This window comes from Eschrichtius robustus, chromosome 7, assembly GCF_028021215.1.
Source record: "Eschrichtius robustus isolate mEscRob2 chromosome 7, mEscRob2.pri, whole genome shotgun sequence".
NCBI lineage: Eukaryota > Metazoa > Chordata > Mammalia > Artiodactyla > Eschrichtiidae > Eschrichtius > Eschrichtius robustus.
Window position 1 is genome coordinate 72273765 of NC_090830.1, and position 21900 is coordinate 72295664.

At 35.2% G+C, this 21900-nt stretch overlaps 1 protein-coding gene and 1 pseudogene across 1 annotated transcript in view; one reads left to right on the forward strand and one right to left on the reverse strand.

Annotated features, from left to right (window-relative positions):
- The window catches only part of LOC137767633 (transmembrane protein 33 pseudogene), an 83095-nt pseudogene extending 66414 nt beyond the window's left edge, over positions 1-16681 (forward strand).
- Positions 1-21900, reverse strand: part of CTNNA3 (catenin alpha 3) — a 1637417-nt gene that overhangs the window by 603366 nt on the left and 1012151 nt on the right. Inside the window, exon 9 of the mRNA XM_068548855.1 lies at positions 21703-21795. Within this exon, the coding sequence (XP_068404956.1) occupies positions 21703-21795 (93 nt within the window). The remainder of the gene's footprint in view (positions 1-21702; positions 21796-21900) is intronic.

Sequence of the window (21900 nt, forward strand, 5' to 3'; positions counted from 1 at the left end):
GTCTTGGACACAAAGATATAATTATAGATCTTGTCAAATACATGTTGGTAAAATATATCATTGAGTTGGAATGTGTAGGAAAGGTAGAATGTATATAGAGGATAAAGAGGGATGGAAGGAAATTAGTGCAGGTCAGGTGTCCACAGAGTTATGAACAAAAGCCTAGACATAGGAAAGTTCAAAAGATTAAGGGATGGATATATGTTGGTGTGAGGTGGAAAACACCCGGTAATAAGTGCTTGGTTTTCAAGCACAAAAGGAAATTGAAATTGATGCAGGAAGCAAGAGCGGCCATCAGATGACCTTATGTCCAAGGTGGGGGGAGTGAAGAGGGAAACATCAAAGACTCTGTACAGGGTAACAATGTTAGCCAGAGAGATAAGAGGAGACTGTCATGGAGACAAGCTCCGGTAATAATGGGGGCCAGAAGTAATGAAGACTAAAATAATGGTAATGATGATGGAGTGAAAATTTACTCCAAATTCAGATAAAGATGAAAACAAACTGAAAGAGAATTTTGAAGATCATGCAATTAGAAATGCATAAAAGGGAATGGGAGAACATTTGAGAAGCATGACAGAATAAAACAAATTTAGTTTTGATAATTCTCAGAGTGTGGGCCCAGGGTCAGTAGCATCAACATCACCTGACAACTTGTTAGAAAAACAAATTCTCAGGCTCCACCCCAGATCTACTGAATTTACCAGTAACAGTTTGTTGGTAAAGGTTTAACAATAAGCTCTTCAGAAAAAAAAAAGGGGGAGTGTCGGGGGGAAGCCCTGATTTGTAGCATTTGGGGATTTCTGATTTCCCTGATATGTGTACTCCTACTATGGTCAATTTCAAGGCACAAGGGACATGGAGTTGGTGAGAGATATACATAATCAGGTCTCCAGACCCTGTACTAGACTACTCCATCACAACACTATTGAGGTGAAGCTATAGCGTGTATCAGAATCACTCACATACTTGTCAAAACACAGCTTGGCCACATCACTGGGGTTTCTAATTTATATGGTCTAGGGTGGGCCTAAATCTTGCATTTCTAATAAGTTTCGAGGTGACACTAATACTGATGGTCTAAGGACCACACTTTGAGAATCATCACTCTAAGGGTCCCTTGGGTCACCTTATTCAGAAATTTAACTGGCATACAGAGTGAGTCTTAATTAATAAAGCCCCATCAAATCAAGTTTTGTCTACTATATCTGTTTGTAACCAAAATCCAAAGAGTAGTTTTTCAGGTCTCACCTTCCCTGAGTCTCAAGCAATAAGTGACATAAGTTAAACATTTCCTTCTGGTGTTTCTAGTTTTCTAAACTAATTCTCTAGTTTTCCACTATTCCACCTTCTTATGGTTTTCTTCTTGCTCTCTGGTTATTTTTTCTCAGTTGCTTTTCGTGGGTTTCTCCTCTGCTGTTAGCTGATGTTGGAGTGCCCCATAATTATAACCCTCCTTCCTTCCTCTTCTGAAGGTTAAATTCTCCTTTGGTGTTATATCATCCCATCCAATGGTTTTAAATATAATCTGTAATGTTGACAATTTTCAATCTTCCTGCCTAAACCTCTTCTCTAAACTTCACACTGGATCTCTCTCCTCCACCTGACATTTATACGTGATTATCTCATTCCTAGTATATTGCCTAAATAGAACTCATTTTTCATGTCCCCAAATGGCATCTCCTCAAATCTTTTGCAGTTCAGTAAATGACACCACTGTTCACTCTGATGTTTAGACCCCAAACCTCAGAGTCCATGCCTAATCATGCTCTTTTCTCACCTACCACATTCAATAAACCCTATCAACACCATTTCCAAAATATTTTCTCAGTGTTATAGGTTTCACTAGCTCCATAATCACCACCATAGGTTGAGCCATTATCATTCTTTCCTAGACAACTGGATAGCCTCCTAACCAACTCATCACCTTTCTTTCACTCTTGTAACTCTATCATCCATTTGCCATACATCAGCCACTAAGCTGATTAAATTCCTCCAGTAGAACTGCAGTTACCTCCTTCACATGGTCTGACAAGGTCTAATCCCTGCCCTTTCCTTTTCCTTCCTACTCAACCCTACATCTCTTCACTCAAACAGGTTGAATTCATTCCCATTTGGGGGCTTTTACACAAGTTTCTTCTGCCTGAAAAGCTCTTTCTTCAAAACTCCACATGGCATGTTTTTTCTTGCTGTAAAACTATCAACTCAAATGTCATCTCTGCATCCAGGCATTTTTGCCCATAGTCCCCTTCTATCTCAGCTTATCTGATTTCCCTCATAGTGCAGCATGCAGCACAGTGGGTAACAGTATGGGTTAAAAGATCAAGCTGTTCAGATTTGAATCCTAGCTCCCAGCTCCTTATCTCTCTGACTTGGCAAGTTACATGAATGTTTTGGACTCCAGTTTCCTCATTTATAAGAATGTGTAAATAATAGTACCTGCCACTTAGGTTTATTGTGAGGATTAAATGAGTTAATATATAAAAAAAGTATTTAGAACTGGTCTGGCACATACAAAAGCTATGTGTTAGCTATTATTATCCAAAATTATCTTGTCTATGTCCTTGTTTCCATACTTATTATTGCTAGCTCTCGTATAGAGTATAAGCTCCAATAGGACAGGCACTTTGTTGTATTTACAATAGTATCCTCAGTTCCTAGAAAAGTACCTGGTATGAAGCAGGTCCTCAATAAACATTTGTAGAATAAATCAATGGATCTTCTGTGTTAAGTGACATGACTCCCAAAAGACAATACCCATTGACCTACATGCAAAGTCTAAGTTAAAAATCCCATATCTTCCAAAGATCTTTCTAGAAACTATCTGTTATGAAAACTCTGTCTTGAGAAGTACTACCCACGACTGCAACAAATGACCTCATTTTATTCATACTTGTGCTCTGAATAGATCTCAAATCTCTGTCTTTGCATTTTGTGATTTATAGGAAACATCTGGCAAAAAGAAAAACGATAATTATTATTTATTGGCCATTGACAGTGTACTAAGCACAAAGAAGCAAGGGTTTCAACAGGAAGGTGACTGTCACCTCTTTATTCACTTATCAGTAAAGCTTGGCTAATAGGTACTTTCCTCCCAGGTCACAGACATAAATATTTGCTTGAGAGAACAACCATGAATTCTTCTTGGAATGATGACAGGGAGTTTTGCACTCATGAGCTGTGATGGATCCTTACACTTCTGACTCATTTCCCCTAAGCTGCCTCACACCATAGTCTGCTTTCCTATGTGATGGCCCCTGCTCTCAGATTGGTACACCAGGCCTATCTGGAGGCCAAAGTCTCTTTCCTTAAAATGGTTTATCTCACTACTGTATTATCCATGAAATATCTTTATCTACACAACAATATTTCTTGGAAAATGTAATAATACCTTTAGCCAATTACAGGGTTGTTGAGAAGGAAAAGCAAACAAACAAAATGTACTCTAAATAGAAATCAAATATTGTACTAGAATAAGGATCGAAAAACTGGCTACAGGGGCTTTTCTGTTCTTGTCTTCCCTTTTTTGGGAGGGTGGGGAAGGGGTGGGAGGAGTGACCTCAAAGGTCTTGGGAAATAAATTCGAAGGACTTAAGGCAGGCAAACATTTCCAGTTTGCCATAGTTTCTTCCAGACTTACTTACACCCTGCCTGTTCTTATATTAAAGTAACTTCTCTGGCCTCCACCCTCCACCAACATCATTTAAATATCTTCAACATCACCACCAAAAATATTCAACGGCACTTATATGTGAGGGATAGTAAGTGTACACTTCTTGGGTCACTATTTCACCTAGGAATGGAGCTAAAGTCTTTGGGAAATATTTATTTCTTATTCAATCATTCACTTGTAATTAATAACTTTCCAGATTAGAAAAATTATTTGAAATGGCTCAAAATAATAGGCATACAGAGTCACTGTTGATGTAGAAATAAATAATGCTAAAAAGTAGAAAGAAGAAGCAAAATCAGCAAATACCATGACTAATATAGTTACTGAAATTGAACCTTAAGTTTAGTATGAACTCATCTATAATCATTACCTCAAAACAAATACATGAAGTTACATAATTTCATTAACTGATAAAAGAGACAATGTTCAAGAGAGTGTGATTTTTTAGAGTAAATTCTTTAAAAATTTAGTATATTGCCTGAATCCTAAACAGGGGATTTAAATATAAAAGAATATTTTTCAAGAAAGTGAGAATACACAGCTTGAAACAATTCAATCTTTTAAAGTCAAATTGTTCTTTCTAGCATTATCCATGTATGGGCTCAAAAGGACCAAATATTGCTTTATTATCTTAAATATATACTTTTATACCCAGCTACCTGCCCATAGAAGCTTTTTTAATCAAAAGCTTTGACAATTAAATATTTGAAAATACTATAGCAAAAAGACATGATTAACACATTGATCTATCGTTTTTTGCCCATCTTGTTAAGTAAACAGATGTTAATTAAGTGATTGTAGAGGACAAGAATTCTATTCTAAATTCTTCCCCCAGTGTGCTGTGTAATCTTAGAGAGCCCACTTAACCTCTCTGGGATTGAACCTTACTCAGTGTGATAGCTTAAAGAAATTACAAAGCCTGTTTAAATAATAAAGTGATACATAAATATCAAATAGTACTGTTACCCTTTGTGAAGAAGCCAAGGTTAGAATTCTGAAATACCAAGCCCTAAATACATGAGGGTCAAAAGGCATTACAGACTCTATGTTGAAAGTAAAGATTTCTGGGAAATTTTCTTTATCACCTTTTTTACAGAAAGGAGAAATAGAAAAAAAGTATATCTTCTTTGGAGAATTACACAAATATGAATAGATAAAAACTCTGTTGAAATAATTCCTATAAAACCAAGCAGAATGTTAGTATCCAAATCCTGAAGAAATTCTTCTTCCTTATACATAAAATTAGTCCAATGATTTGATGTCACAAGACTGTCACAAGAGTTAAGTATGAAAACTCTGGGAATGCACCTGCCACATCCCAGTTGCATGACAGATGGCCATCTCTTCCTCAATGGACTTTGTTACCAAGTGTTACATATTCAGAAGGTGTGTATATGTTCAAAAGCAGATGGTACGATTATTTTGTGAGATTTTTAACTCACGTTGTTTTCATTAGATGAAGAGTGGGATTTTATTACGATATAAGTACAGTGACTGTTATTTCTGAAAGCGTAGGTCAAAACACAGATTAAATCTACTTTTAAAAATATAAACTATTCAGTGTGTTATTATTGATACCTTGCTACTTATTAGAAACACCATTTTGACTCATAAATTCCCCAACCTAGTTCATTCTATCTTATGGAGCAATGACCTTATAGCTTCTGGACCTCAACACAGTTCTATTTCACGCCCCTTGATCTGGTATCTGCACATTGCCTTTTATATTGAGCACATGTGATAACGGTATGTCTATTCAAATTTTTTCCTATTCTCCTAGTCCTGTTCTCCCTGGGTGACCCAAAATGGCAGAGTATTTTATTTTATGGAATACTGTCAGCAAAGGCAGCTTTAGAACAGAAACTATAACATTAAAAAAAAATAATGATTGTTGGTCTACATATATTCTTTTCACATTTATTCTTAAGTCTATTCCATTGCTCTCTTAAAACTGACTTTCCCAGGTCATTGCCCTACTCAGTGTATATCCCAAGAGACTGAGAGTCATCTGATAGTCCCAAGCTTCTGATTCAGTGTGGATGTGGAAGTGGAACACCCTTTTCTTGAAAAGGATGCAGAAAATCCCTCTAAATCTAAATCGGGATGTAGGGGTCAGTGGCATTGTCAATAACAACACATAAAATGAGAGCTCAGAGTCTTTCAGTTACAGGACTATAATTTGTAATCTTGGTCTTATTTACCGCTTATCAAAAATCTGCAATAGGTCCTATTCCTATTTAACTCCATGAGACTGTGCTCACTGAATTAAAACATAATTTAGAGAACACAGCTCGAATTACTTAAAGACCTACTGTACTGTATAGACACTGGAGATGAAAAGCAATGTTGAAAATTTAACTGGAAGTAAAAAGTATGGTAAGACTCTATAGTAAAGTCTGCAAAGTGCAGATTCCCGGTGTTTTTCTTTTCCACAGTTTAGGTTTACTTTTCAATGCCTAAGGAAAACAAAATTTAGAATTATATCGTCCAGTCCCACTCTCTCCTCCTTTCCCACAATGCCACCAGAACCTCTCTTGTTAAGATCACTGGGGACTTCCTAATTTCCAGCTCCACCAGAGACTTGTCAGTACGCATCCCACGGGAGCTCTCTGGAGCACGTGGTAGCACTGTCCACTGTGCTGACACGCTCAACTTGCCAGGCTTCCACCAAGACACCTGTTCCTGAAGTTCCTCTTACTTCGATAACTGTTCTTTCTCAGATTCTTCTTCTTCTCTCCTAGATGTCTTTTTTTAAGGTTCTGCCTTTGATCCTTTTATTCTCTCTTGCTCTTCAGCAATCTGGTCCTACATGTATGGTTCTAACCATTGCCTCTATACAAATGGCTACCATATCTAGCTGTGATATCTCAAGTTCTTGTATGTGTTGTTTGCTATAATCTCAACCTTATCTTGAGAATACCTTAAATATATTTAAAGTACTACTTGCATGTTCAGGTAGCACTTTAAATATATTAATTCCTGCCCTAAAGTGACTCCTCCTTCCTCATCATATTTCCAATTTCTCCTAAGAGAACCACTATCCTCCCAGGTATAAGCCAAAACCATCCAAAATTTATCCTCTTTGCCTCCATCATCACCATCATCTAATTTGTTTTCAATTTCTGGCCAATTTATATAGTCCATTTATAATTTATCCCATCTATAATTTTTATTCTCATGTCTCTGATTCAAATTCTGACTTCTGTGTATAATATTCAATAATCTCTTAATTGGTCCTGCCTATCCCTTTTTCCACTCAGTTGACACACAGTTTCCAGATTAATACCCAGGAAGCAAAGCTGTGATGATGTCAGTCTCCTACTCAAAACCGGTAATGAATTGTCATCCTTTACTAAATTCCAAATCTAAATTCTTTCACTTGGCAGTAAGGGCTATAACCTTTGTTTCAATTGTGGATCCAACCTCTCCCTCTTCCACAGCCTATGCCCTCCAACTTGTTCTCAAATGAGGCAGTATCTCCTAGAAAGCACTTGGAAATGTGTGGAGGCATTTTTGGTTATCACGAAGATTGTGCTGGGGGAGATGGTGATTGTATATCTAGTGCCTTAGATTCTGGGTTTTCTGGCATGTAGAACCCCATCTGGCATTTGATGTTGTTGTCCCATACAACAAAGAACTGTCCCACCCCAAATGCCAGGAGCTCCCATTAAGAAACAGTGTGGCTTAGACAGATTAAATTACTTACTTTTTTCAATTTCTGTTATATACTTTTCCATCTCCTCTGCTTAGAATGCCCTTTTTATGTTTTCCCAAATGTCCAAATCTTGCTCATCCTTTAAGGCCTATAGAAAAAGTCACTTTTCTGAGAGTCCTCCCAGAATCCCCTGACATGTATCTCTAGCTTCCATGGCATTTCATGTATTCTTCTCTAACACCACTTCGCTTCTATCAATACCTGGATAATACATCTTCCCGTCTCATTGGAAATGTAATGTAGTAAGGCTCTGTCTTACTTTTTCCTCTGTAACTAGAGGCTGGCACAGATCCTTTATGCTAACATGCTTAATATTATAGCATATACCATGAGCGTAAATGAGGGCTCTAGCATAGACTCTCTGGTTTGTGAATAATCCTGAAATTACTGCCTCAGCCTTCATTTGGAATCACAATTAGTTCTGGCTACTTACTTTTAAGCCATTATCTAACTTTGATGCCACGTCCCCACTAAAATTTAATGGCTGTGACTTCTCTTCTACAACTTCCGTTTCTTCTTCTAGGACACAAAACCTCATATTTTCTTAGATAAAGCCCCTCCTAATTGAACCCAGACCTCATTCTTGAGAACTGTCTTAGTGGGTACCCCATGAATCTTTATTGCCTGCTCCTTGCTTGCCCTAGTTTCACGGATGCTCCTGACAGATGGTCACCAAATATTTGTCAAATTAAAGAGATCCTTGGGTTGAGTGGAAGGGAGTGGCCAACTGTGTAATCAGGACAGGATTTAGAACAATGATACTACAATAATACAGAGCTTAATTTCCAGGCTTGGAAAGCAACTGTGTTCATAGCTTTCTCAGGCACTGTCTCTCCATATAAATACCACAGCATGGCAGAGAAGAAACTGATCCTAGGCTTCCAGTCTGAAATCATCCTAGACAGTCCTGAGGATCAACAAGCCAATCATAATCTGCTTTAAAAAAAAATGATCACCTCATTTTAGCCTTTTTATGTCGTGCATGACTCTTGGTTTCCAAAATCTTAGATTTTTTTTTTTTTTTTTTGCCATTCTCTGAAGAGAAAAGAAATAGATTAGGTATAATTGTAAAAGGCCTATCACAACTCACATAGGTATACTCTGGGATTGTTAAAGAATATGATTATTCTAAATTGATTATTTGAGTCCTATACTGTTTAGTTGCAAACAAAACATCCATCATTATCATCTACAAAAGATGAAAAGAAAACATATCTGCTTCCCCAGAGTATGATACTTAGAAAACTAAATACTTTCAATTCATAGATATGACGGCTCCTTGATCACAAAAACAACAAAAAACTCATACAAATCAGGACATGCTTTTCCATTTGAAAGTGATAGCCCAATGCCCTTACTGAAGCATGAACTAAATACAGTAACACATCATAACTTAATCAGAACAAGCTGTTATTATAACAAAACAATCCTGTCCATGCAGAGACAAATAATGCTAGTCACTTTACATGACCTGTACTTCAAGCAAAGTGTTATATTGGGACCTTTTATCACTTTGGTTAGAAATGGTTAGAAACTGGGAGTTTCTATACTTAGAGAACAAAGAAGGATGAGGAATAGTGCCGGCTTTCAGCATGCCCCTGCCAATGTCTACTATGCAAAATAAGTTCATGCAGATATAATCATTCACTCCATAAAAATGTACTGAGTACCTACTATGTGTCGGGCATTATTCTTAGGGTATGTCAGGGAACCAAAAATTCCTACCTTCATGGGGATTTTATTTTTCCATGTTTAAATATAAATTCAGGTGATCTTCAGTGCACACCCTCCCCCAGGTACTTTGTTCTTTTTATACCTCACAGACTTCTGTGTCTGGGCAGCCTCGACTTTGCTCCCTACTTTTCAACATACCTAATATACAACCCTTTCAGAAAGTAATTATAGATATCCAATAAGCAATTTTTGAAAATATATCCCCAAGCATATGACTGAAAATAAACTAGATGCCTCTGCAAGTTGTTTTAGCTCTGTCAGGTCATTGGATACCATTTGATGAAAGGGATAAACAGAAGAAGATGTAACAAAGCTGTACGAGATATTGATGCAAATGTGACAGAGATTTGAAAATTTGACTTGATTTTGGAAAGTCTAAGCACCTGGGAGAGTCTGTCCAATTGAGTGTAAGTGTATTCACTGTAAGGGAAAATATCCAAAGTTTTCCCATGCTTTTTACTAATTAAAGAATCTTATTTAAGACGATCTAATACCTCTACCACCCAATCAAGAAATTCTCTTTCCAACATCTTTGACAAGGCATAGCACATTTGACTTCTGTTTAAAAATCACTTCCAGTGATGAGGTAATAACTAACTCTGGCTTAAACAACTCATTCCTCTTCTACTGAGCCCTTAAATTGCAGGGCCTGAACCCACATGGTATTCTAGACGTGGACATTCCTGTGCCAAGTACGGGAAGTTTCCCATATTCTACAAGCTAAGCCCCATAATCACTTTAAAGCTGTAAGATGGTCCCCATGTCATGCTACTGACTTATAAAGCTGCGTCAGCTATACAAATGTCACCTGTTTTTGATGAATATCAAAGTAGAAAATACATTAATTTTGAGTAAAAAGTTGAATAAATTTTACTTTAAAAAAATTTAACTCTATTGACCTAATTTCACTATAGAGCATGAGAACGCTTTCATGGACCAGTGTTTGGAATTCACTGAACTAGATAACAAACGTCCCTCTCAACTCCTGTTTTTCCAGGTGCTTTTCATAAGCAATGTTTTGCCTATCCACTTGTGCAATAGATTTTATTTAACCTAAGGCTCTGACTTTACATTTACCATTTTAAATTTTAGCTTATGAGTTTTCAAACATTAGTCCAGATTATCAACATATTTTAGAACCTTGAATTCTTTCTCCTATTTGTGCCATGTGCAAACATAAAATGTTTACTTTCAAAATAGCCTTCCAAGTTACTTGTTAAAATGGAACAAGGATTAGGCCCTATAGATAGTGATAGTTTTATCCTTCTGCCAGGTTGAGTTCAAATAGCTATAGTACTCCAGCAACGCTATCATCCAGATCACATTTCTTTCTCTCCTTTAAATAAAAGACATATCCATTAAAGGATCTCAGGATTGGGCATTAAAAGGCTTGTAAGCCAACTTCTTACCCTCTACACAATAGCTTGGTCTAAAGATCACTCTCCTTACCTTTAAATGTCTGTGGCACTGAGAAACTCCAAATCCCTCCCTCTCAACAAAGTCCAATTTCCTCCAGGAGAGCTCCTTTAGAAAATTCATTCTATACTGAGATAAAATTCGTAACTTTCTAGCTCTTGCTCCTAGGCTGTAGTTCTGCCCCTCAGGGACCTTCAGAGCAAGTCTTTCACATCATAGCCCTTTGAAGATTTGATGATAGTGATCATGTTTCTCCATGTCTTACCTTTTCCTGGCTAAAAATTCCCTGTTGCTTTTAGGAGTTTTTTATATGGCATAGTTTCAAGTCACGTCACTATTTCAGATATTCTCTGCTAAATATGCTCCAAGTGACAATCTTTTAAAAGTGTGACACCTGTAACTGGGCAAAGTGTTACAGTTGTAGCCCTCTAGACACAGTAAGAACCAGGATGATCCAGTTCACTGAAACCTAGGTGAATTCAATGGTATTTAACAAACAGGAATTAAGTGCAGCCCCATCAGCTACTTCTGCCCCGTGTTTTCTCAACCTGACTCACTCCAGAATTAATTAGAATTTTTTAAATTGGTTAGGTTTTGTTTTGAAATTAAGAAAATACCTATTTCTGGTTAAACTAAGAGTCCTTAAAGAAATAAAATGAGATCTGAAAGTATTCCTCCTGTTTCGCTTCTTGGAAGTAAACACTATTAAAATTTTCATGAGAACCTTTTGGAAAAATTTTCCTATGAGTATATAAACATATGGCTCAATTGTCTCTTTTTTTTCACATAAGTGGGATAATATACATACTCATGTGAAATATACCTTTTTCAATTATCTTGGGTATCTTCCATACCAAAACAGATATTGAGCTGACTTACTACTTTAAACAACTTTTAACATTCTCTGCTACCCGATATTTAGGTTGGTTCTAGCTTTTGCCATTACAGATAAAGATGCATAAAAACCATGCTCATAACAAACTGGTGGTGCCAGAGGGGAGGTGGTGGGGGGACAGGCGAAATAGGTGAAGGGGATTAAGAGGTACAAATGTCCAGCTGTAAAATAAATAAGTCACAGGGACGTGATGTACAGCATAGGAAATACAGTCAATAATACTGTAATAACTCTGTAAGGTGAGAGATGGTAACTAGACTTGTGGTAATAAATTCATAATGTACAAACATATCGAATCAACATGATGTATACCTAAAACTAATATAATACTCTATGTCAATGTTAATTCAATTAAAAAAAGATTTTAGAAAACTTGCTCATAGACTTTTGTGCATGTGCACACATATATCTGTACTATAAATTGCTGGAAGTGAAATTAGTGGACCTAGGCACATATTTTATTTTAATAGATATTGTCAAAATGGAACTTACATGCACATGTGCATACATACATGTGTACATGCATACATACACAGGCAACTGGGGTTCACTCTGGACCCACTAATTCTGAATTTCAAGACACACCATATAACAAATATACAGCTTGAAAAAATAATTTTGAAGTACAAAGTACAAAGAAGTACAAAGAAGGTTGAGAATGTTTTAGAACTTATTCTTTGATGAAAAAATGTTAAATCATACTAGTCTTTTCTGACAGCTACACCACACTGTTGATTCACACTGAGATTACTATCAACTGAAACTTCTAAGCCTTTTGGAGAGTAAATTTTTGCTAAGCTATATTTACTCCATTCTCCACTTTTAAATTTGTTTTATAGTGCCCAATATCCATGGTTTAATATTTATACCTATTATATTTCATCTGGATACTGATATTTAGTCCATATTTTGAATATTCAAATTCTTTGAGACTGGACTCTTTCAGCTAATATAGTTCCTTTATCCTCTTATTTTTAACTGAAAAATTTAGGAACGTAATTCTGTAATTTTATCCAAATCACTAGTAAAACACTGAAATGAGCGAGGCCAAGAGCAGACTGCAGCCCCGCAGTAGAGGTCTCACCCTTGGTTAGCAACTATACATTAATCAACCATTTTAAGGATTCTGTTTTTCATCAGTTACAACTCAAACTAATTATAAGGTAAATTTTTTTTACATTGTCAAAAAAAAAAAAGACATGCCTTGTTAGGAAAAGTATCATAAAAGATGTTGCAAAAAATCTTGCTGCCCTCTATGAATATAGAATGATTTAACATTCTAGAAACCCTATCATTCACTTATATATTGGACAAATAGTTATTGAGCATACGATATATGCTGCATTTCTGCTAGTATGGGAGACATAAGTAGTGAACAAGGAACTATAAATCACTGCCTGCATGAACCTTATGTTTGAGTGTGTACAATGTATAATAAAAAGTAACAAAATAATATAAAATATAATTTCAGATTGTAGTAGATGCAGAAAGACATATGTCATGTGATATTACTTATATGTGGAAAGTTAAAAAAGAGACTTTAAAAGAAACAAATATGGTGACATAATAGGTCATAGCTGAAGAAGTAACTTAGGGAGATTGATGTCTGAGAAGATGATATTTGAACTCAGTTCTCACAAATTAAACATAACAGAAGCAGTCCATATGGCCATATGAGAAAAGCACACTGGAAAATTACCAAGTGCAAGCTCCCTCAGGTGGGAAGGCGCTTACTGTATTCTAGAAACAGGTCAATGTGCAGAGATCTAATGAGTGAAAAGGAAAATAATATGAAGTAGGGCTGAAAGTTAAGCAGTAGGAATTTCATATTAAGTCTGAATAAGCCATTAAAAGAAGTTTGCATTTTACTGTAAGGGGCTAAGGAAAGCAATTGCTATGATAAACATTTTTTAAAATTTTACTTTGGCTTTTACATAGAAAGTAGATTAGAGAGATATGAGTATAAGAATGGAAACCATATAGGACGATATTTCTGTAGTCAAAGATAGATGATGGTGGCATAGGCTATGATGTTGACAAACGAGATGGAGAAAAGTATGTAGATTCAAGATAACTAAGTTTTGGTGAAGTTGATAGGGCTTGTTAATGGATTAAATAGGAAAACCAGCCATTAGATATCATTAGAATATAAACTTCACAAGGGCAAGAATTTTTGTTTTCTTTACTGTTTACTCCCCAGTTGCATAAATAATGCCTACCACATAGTATATATTCAATAAATATTTACTGAATAAAAAAAGTAAAATCTTTAGGTTTTTCCCCAGAGCAACTAGGTGAAAGGCCATGCCATTAACTAAAATCAGAAAGACTGAAGAGGAAGCAGAATGAGGTGGAGATAGAGCAAACATTTGTTCCATTTTGGCTATTTTAAGCTTTAGATGTCTTCTAGATATCAATGTGGAAATGTCAAAGGCAAACTAAGTATTTGAGTCTAGTCTTTAGGAAAGAGGTCTGGCCTGGAGAGAAAAATTTGGATGCCATCAGCATGTGGCTATGGAATTTACTGTAATTAATAATAAAAAAAATACTAAAGAGTCCCTGAAGGACATTTAAAAAAAGATCTGATTATGGAGATATATAAAAACATGTTTATTAGTGGAAATATTTAATATCTTGAAGGAGTCATTATTCCATAAAATAATCTAAAACCTAAAACATTTTAACAATTTCAATAAAAATTCTAATATGTATTTTTAGAGAACTTTGCAAGTAGATCATGAAAGTTATAAAAAGAGCAAAGAGTAGAACAGTAATACTTTAAAGAAAAAAACAAAGTAACTGAATTTGCCTAGAAGATATCAAGATGTAATACAAAGTCATAATTAAGACTGTGACACCCTCATACCAAAACCAAAGACACAACACACGCACACAAAAATTACAGGCCAATGCCATTGATGAACATAGATGCAAAAATCCTCAACAATGTATTAGCAAACCAAATTCAACAACACATTGAAAGGATCATACACCACGAACAAGTAGAATTTATCCCAGGGATGAAAGATGGTTCAATATTCTCAAACAATCAATGTGGTATACCACATTAACAAATTGAACAATAAAAATCATATGATCATCTCAATAGATGTAGCAAAAGCTTCTGACACAATTCAACATCCATTTATAATAATAAAAAAAAAGTTCAATGAAGTGAGTATAGAGGCAGTATATCTCAGAATAATAAAGGCCATATATGACAAGCCCACAGACAACATCATATGCAATGTATGAAAGGCCGAAAGCATTTCCTCTAAGGTCAGGAATAAGACAAGGATGCCCACTCTTGCCACTTTTATTTAACATAGCACTGGAAGTAATAGGCACAGTATTCAGACAGGAAAAAGAAATGAAAGGAATCTAAATTGTAAGGCAAAAAGTAAAACTGTCACTGTTTGCAGACAACAAGGTCCAATATATGGAAAATCCTAAACCTGTTACCAAGAAACTATTATAACTCATCAATGAATTCAATAAAGTTACAGTATACAAAATTAATATACAGAAATCAGTTGTGTTCCTGTACACTAACAAACTATCAGAAAGAGAAATTAAGAAAATAATCCAATTTACAATTGCATCAAAAAGAATAAAGTACCTAGAAATAAATCTAACTAAGGAGGTAAAAGACCTGTACTAGGAAAACTATAAAACACTGATAAAAGAAATTGAAGAAGACACAAACAGATGGCTTTCTAATATCTCTACATATCATGCTGATGGATTGGAAGAATTATTATTGATAAAATGACCATATTACCCAAGGCAATCTACAGATTTAATGTAATCCCTATCAAAATACCAACGGCATTTTTCACAGAACTAGAACAAATAATTCTAAAATTTCTATGGAAACACAAAAGATCCTAAATAGCCAACATAATCTTGAGAAAGAAGAACAAAGCCAGAGGTATCATGCTCCCTGATTTCAAACTATATTACGAAGCATAGTAATCAAAACAGTATGGTACCTGCACAAAAACAGACACATAGATCTGTGGAACATAAAAAGGAGACCAGAAAAATGAACGCACACTTATACGGAAATTAATCTACAGCAAAGGAGGCAAGAATATACAATGGGAAAAAGACAGCTTCTACAATAAATGGTTTTGGGAAAACTGGACAGCTACATGCAAAAGAATGAAACTGGACTATTTTCTCATACCATATACAAAAATAAATTCAAAAGGAATTAAGACTTAAATGTAAGACCTGAAACAATAAAACTTCTAGGAAAAAACATAAGCAGGGACACTTCCCTGTCATGCCTCAGGGCACCACTGAGGGTTTCCCCTATGCATCACCACCTCTTCCCCACAGAAGTGAAGGGAGTGCTTCCGGGTTCAGCAATAACCTGGAGCCAGTGTTAGGTTGGCCCTGCTGAGCCTTGTTCCAAAGCTCTGCCTTCACTTCGGGCTTTCTAGAAACCCAGATTTGCTCTTGGCCATGCTGGACAGCGTCCCAGATGCGTGTGTGAGCCCCCCATGGCAGATACGGCCTGAACAGCCCCCAAGGGGCAGGCGCAGTGTAATTCATGATGGCCAATAAACTGGACATGGCAATGTGGCTTTCTCGCTTGTTCACAGTTTACGGCTCTGCTTTGTTCTGTCTCTTCTTGGGTTGCATGAAGCAGCAAGCTTTTACCAATGTGCTTTGCTGGCAAATGCTCTGACTAGTGCTCTGAGGCTGCACCAAAGATTACCACACTTTCAGTTAAACAGAGCATTCCAGGCCCATGCTACGTCAGAGGACAGCTGCCACTACCTGTTCTATTCACTCATTTTTGTCAATTGCCTACCCGGTTACAATGAGTATTTTCCCAGTCTTGTTATTTTATTTGCTTCATGCTGCCACATACACGAAAAAGGTCCTTGATGCAAAGGGTTCAAATAGCTTACCTCTGCTGAGAGCTCTCTTGGATAAATTAAGCGCTAATCAACAGAATATTCTGAAATTCATTGTTTGTAATGAAATATTCTTGATGCCTACTACAGTTTTTATGCTTTTTAGTGGTCAAGGAAGTTTGCTCCACCCTTTTATATGCTATAGATTCCTTACTCTTTGATACTCCTCTCGAAGAAATCCATATAGTTGGACTTTGTTTACTGAACCGAGGATTGTTGTTGAACATCTGATAATGAAACCTGCTTGCCCACTGTTTGTGACAAGACTTTGTCTCCAGAGCATTGCCTTTATATGCAGACTGGCACCAACAGTTGCATAGTTTAACATTCAGCTAAGTTATATATAATATAAATAAGCATTGTTAGCTGCTGGTACTTCTGCTAGGGATGGTTAATTCCAGGTGTAAAAGTGACCTCAATGCAATTTGCATAATTTACATAAATGCATCTCAAAAGAAAAATATTCATTTTCCTGGCATGTTAAATCAAGCCTTTTAAACACTTGCTGAGCAACTTTATTGTAATGTGTTGTTAATAGGGAAGTTTGAATCTTGTGATAAATGTATCAAAAATTCTTTAGATGCTGCTGTGCCTTTATCATGAAGTACATTTATTTCTCTGGTAAAAATACCTCTAAAGTTTGTTTTCATCTAATTGGTAATCTGAATTTATATCTGGCATGAGTTCATTGTGGTAATATTAACATGTAAATTCAGTATATTTTGAGACAGTATTCTTTTGCTATTAAGTAATTTTGGTCGACGATTTTAACAAAAACACTGCCCACTGTATTTAATTTCAAATTGTTTCTAAATTGATTTTGTGCTGCTTTGTTAGGACAGATTTATTTTGGATGTACCATTATAATAGGAATTCTATATGTATCTTATACTATGACTTTCCAAAATTTTATTTTCATAATTACTTCTGTGGCTTTGAATATTTTTTTAAAAGGCCCAAATGAAAGCTTGTTAACCAACTGGGTAAATATTTGTGGTCACTTAAGTGTTTTACATCAGAGAGCAGTACAGTAGTCAGTTTTCCTTTCAGAGATCCATTGAGTAACACTTCTCAAACAGGAAATCATTCTTTTAGAAATGTGGACACACAGGTTTTAGTATTATCGTAGTTTACACAGTTACTTAGATCAGATTCTTGACTGCCAATTTTCTCCGTTTCTTAGGCTTGAATTGTCATAGACGGTTACAGCAGTTCAGATGCCTTTTGAAAGGAATGTAACTGAAGATTGAGCATATGACTAAACTTTGTATCTGTTCTGAAATAATAATGAAGATTATACATAGTTACCCATCAAATCTGACTTAAAAGATTAAATAGAAAAGTTTATAGGAAAGGTTATTGATTGGGAATGGAGCCAGAGGAGTTGTGGGGGAAATAGTGTGCGTTTCAATGGCGTAATGCACAGATATGTTTGGGGGGATTGGATGTATTATGCAACTGTGATTTGAGTTGTGTAATATGTTAAATACATTCGTTCAGCTTCCATTAACTCCTTTTTAAAATTCATTCTGATCTTTATTTATTGTTGCATGATTGGAAACGTTTAAAACATTGCAAAATGTTAACACAGAGTAATGTAATGGTTTTCGTAACGAGTTTCCTTCTATGTGCATGTAACTTGGATTTCTCAAATATAGTCGGTGACTAATCAGTGACATCAGTTTTCTTTTTACTCAACTTTTTGATCTATAGAAATGTGATACCCACTTGATAGCTCAACTGTAACCAGCTAGTTTTGTAATTTTGTAATATTTATCTACTAAGTTAGAGAAGCCTTGTAATATACAGTTGATTGTGTGGGGGGGGGCAGTCTTATTATCACTATGTATGTCATCTGATGGTTTTAAAAACTAAATTTTCTAGAGCAATAAAGTAACTACAATGTTAAGTAAACAATAAAAAAATACTCAGGCAGGATGCTCTTTGACATTGATTTTAGCAATATTTGGGGGGGGGGGGATAAATCTCCTTAGGAAAGGGAAACAAAAGCAAAAATAAACAAATGGGACTACATCAAACTTAAAAGCTTTTGCACAGTGAAGGAAACTGTCAACAAAATTAAAAGGCCTCATACTGAATGGGAGAAGATATTTGCAAACAAAATATTCATTAAGGGGTTAAGATCCAAAATATACAAAGAGCTCATACAACTCAACATCAAAAAAAGAAACAATCCAATTAAAAATGGGCAAAGAATCTGAATAGACATTTTTCCAAAGAAGATATACAGATGGCCAACACGCACATGAAAAGATGCTCGATATCACTAATCATCAGGGAAATGTAAATTAAAACCACGAGCTGTCAACTTCACACCTGTCAGAATGCCTATTATCCAAAAGACAACAAATACCAAGTGTTGGCAAGGATGTAGAGAAAAGGGAACCTGTATGCATTGTTTACAGGAATGTAAATTGGTGCAGTCACTATGGAAAACAGTATGGAGATTACTCAAAAAATTAAAAATAGAACTACCATATGACCCAGGAATTCCACTCCTTGCTTTTTATCCAAAGAAAACAAAAACACTAGTTTGAAAAGATATATGCATTGCAGTATTATGTACAATAGCAAAGATATTAAAGCAACCTATGTGCTCATCGATAAATGAATGGATAAAGAAGATGTGGTATACACACACACACATAAACACACACAATGGAACATTACTCAGCCATAAAAAAGAATTAAATCTTGCTGTTTGTGACAACATGGAGAGACCTAGAGGGAATATGCTAAGTGAAATAAGTCAAACAGAGAAAGACAAATACCATATGATTTCACTTACATATGAAATCTTAAAAAAAACACAAATGGACAAATGTAACAAAACAGAAACAAACTTATAGATACCATGAACGGGGCGGGGGGGGGAATGGGGTGATGAGAGAACTAGGTGAGGGAGATTAAGAGGTACAAACTTCCATGTATAAAATAAATGTCACAGGTATGAAATATACAGTGTGGGGAATTTGTCAGTCATGATATCACATGTTTATATGATGATAGATGGTAATTAGACTTATCATGGTCATTTTGAAATATATGGAAATATTGAATCACTATGTTGTGCACAAGGAACTCACGTAGTGTTGTACATCAATTATACTTCAAAAACAAACTCATAGAAAAAGAGACAATATTTTTGCTTTTCAGAGGTAGGAAGTAGAAAGAGTGGGAATTGGATAAAAGTGGTCAAGTTACAAACTTCTAGTTATAAGAAAGAACGTACTAGGGATGTAATGTATAACATGGTTAATATAATGAACACGGCTGTATGTTATGTATGAAAGTTACTAAGAGAGTAAATCCCAAGAAAAAAATTTTTTTTCTTTCTTATTTTGTATCTATACGAGATGATGGATGTTCACTAAACTTATTGTGATAATCATTTTATGATGTATCTAAGTCAAATCATTATGCTGTACACCTTAAAATTATACAGTGCTGTATGTCAATTCTATCTCCATAAAACTGGAAAAAGGTTCCATAATACTGTTGCAGGGATAAAGAAATGAGTCACTGGAATAGAATAGAGATCCCAGAAAACTGTATACTTTGGAACATATTTCAATTTATCTATCAATTTATATTTCATACAGAATAGGAGTAAAGAAACTATTCAGATTTGATATGCATGTATTATACATGTACAATGTATTAAATAAAACATGTATTGTATATATATGCATGCATTACTTATGTTATAGTTTATATGCATATGTATACAAATATATATAAAACAATGGAAACATTTAAAAAGTGTGTGTGTATGTGTGAAAAATGGTAACATTTCACATTAATTGGGAAAGGATCAACTATATAATACATGATGGTTTCCCAATGGTTACCACTGTAAAAAAAAAAAAAATCCCACTTCATTTAGACATAAAAATAAATTTCAGACGAAAAAAAGATCTAAAGGTTAAATAACAATAATTCAATCTTTTAAAAAGAAAATGTGGGAACTATATAACATTTTTGTTGCAAGAATTTCTTGACAAAGCACAAACCAACAAACCATGGCACAGGGTAGGTGCTCAAATGTCTATTTAAGAAATTAAAAGATGGATCATATGTTCACATTAAAGTTCTTAAAATCTTTTATGATTAAAATATTATTTTCAAAGTTAAAAGAAAAGCCATAGTCAACAGAAGACATTTTTAACAAACCTAAGCAATGCAATTCAAAAAAAAAAAAAAAAAAAAACCTAAAAATTGGCGAAGGGTTGAGGCAACTCATAGAATTAGAAAGCCAAATGGTTAATAAATGTTTTAAAAAAATGTTTCCTTGAGTAATCAGAAAATTATAAATTGAAACCAATGAGATACATTGAATACTATTTGGATTCAAAGGACATTTCAAAAATGACAGCCTCAAGTGTTATCCGCCATGTGGAGAAATGAGAATTCAGACTCTTGAGGGGAGTGAGTGTAAGTGATTCAGCCACTTTAGAGACCTCACTGCAGGGTTCTGTTCCCTGTGGAACCTCACAGAAAACTGCCATCAGTTACGAGATCTCAGGGGCAGGTCCTCAGGCTGCATTTCTTCAGCCAGTGTTCACTTGTTAATCAACATTAAGTCTAAGGAAGCACTCTCCCTTACTGTTTCCTCAATATTCTTAGATATGAAATCACCAGCAAGGCAAATCAAGAATTTAACACACACTCCACTTTTAGTAAAATTAGAATCTAAGCAGATGTCCAGACACTTGAAGTTTCTAATCATTATTATATTTCACATCCTTACAACATTTGTGGTTTTTATTATGAAGTAATTATCCATACTATTTATTGCTTATTCTAAGACAAGGAAGGTGTTTAAGATTGACCTTATGTGTATCCTGATTCATGGTTTCAAGACACTCCGTCATCTAAAAATAATTCCCTAAAGAATGTGTTGCTCTTCAGATTTTAAAAAACTCCTGAATTGCAGACAAGACAATATTTCTTGGCTTTTTTTCAAACTCATGCCTTCTTTTGATAAAAGAGGGAAAAAACCATTAATGTCATACAATTTGAGGTTTCAAAATAAATAAGACTAAAAATAAATCAGATCTGTTAGACAAAACACCGCTTTGATTTCAAACTATACCTTTCACAGAATTCTAATGTGGTCTCTCAGAATATGTTACAAGAACCAGGTGTTAAATAAAGAATGAGGTGCTTAGCAAACAATAAAGTATGACCTTAGGATGAGTCATTTTCTGTGTTTAAAACATATATTTTAAAATATTTCCATATGTATGAAAGTCTGAAGCATTACATATAACTTTTTATAGCTAGTTTAATGAAAGAGACAGTAAGTTAGTTATCATACCTGTGGACACAAGGTTTCCAGGTGATTGGCTGCAACTTTGACGATCTTAATTCCATCTTCATTTGTTGACATGGAACAAGCAAGATTTGCCACCTTAAATACAATATAAAACAATGGAAATTATCTCAGATTATGAAGGAAATGCAGAAACATTTGTCATCCTAGACAAGTAAGAGTATGTACATGTTCACAGAAAAT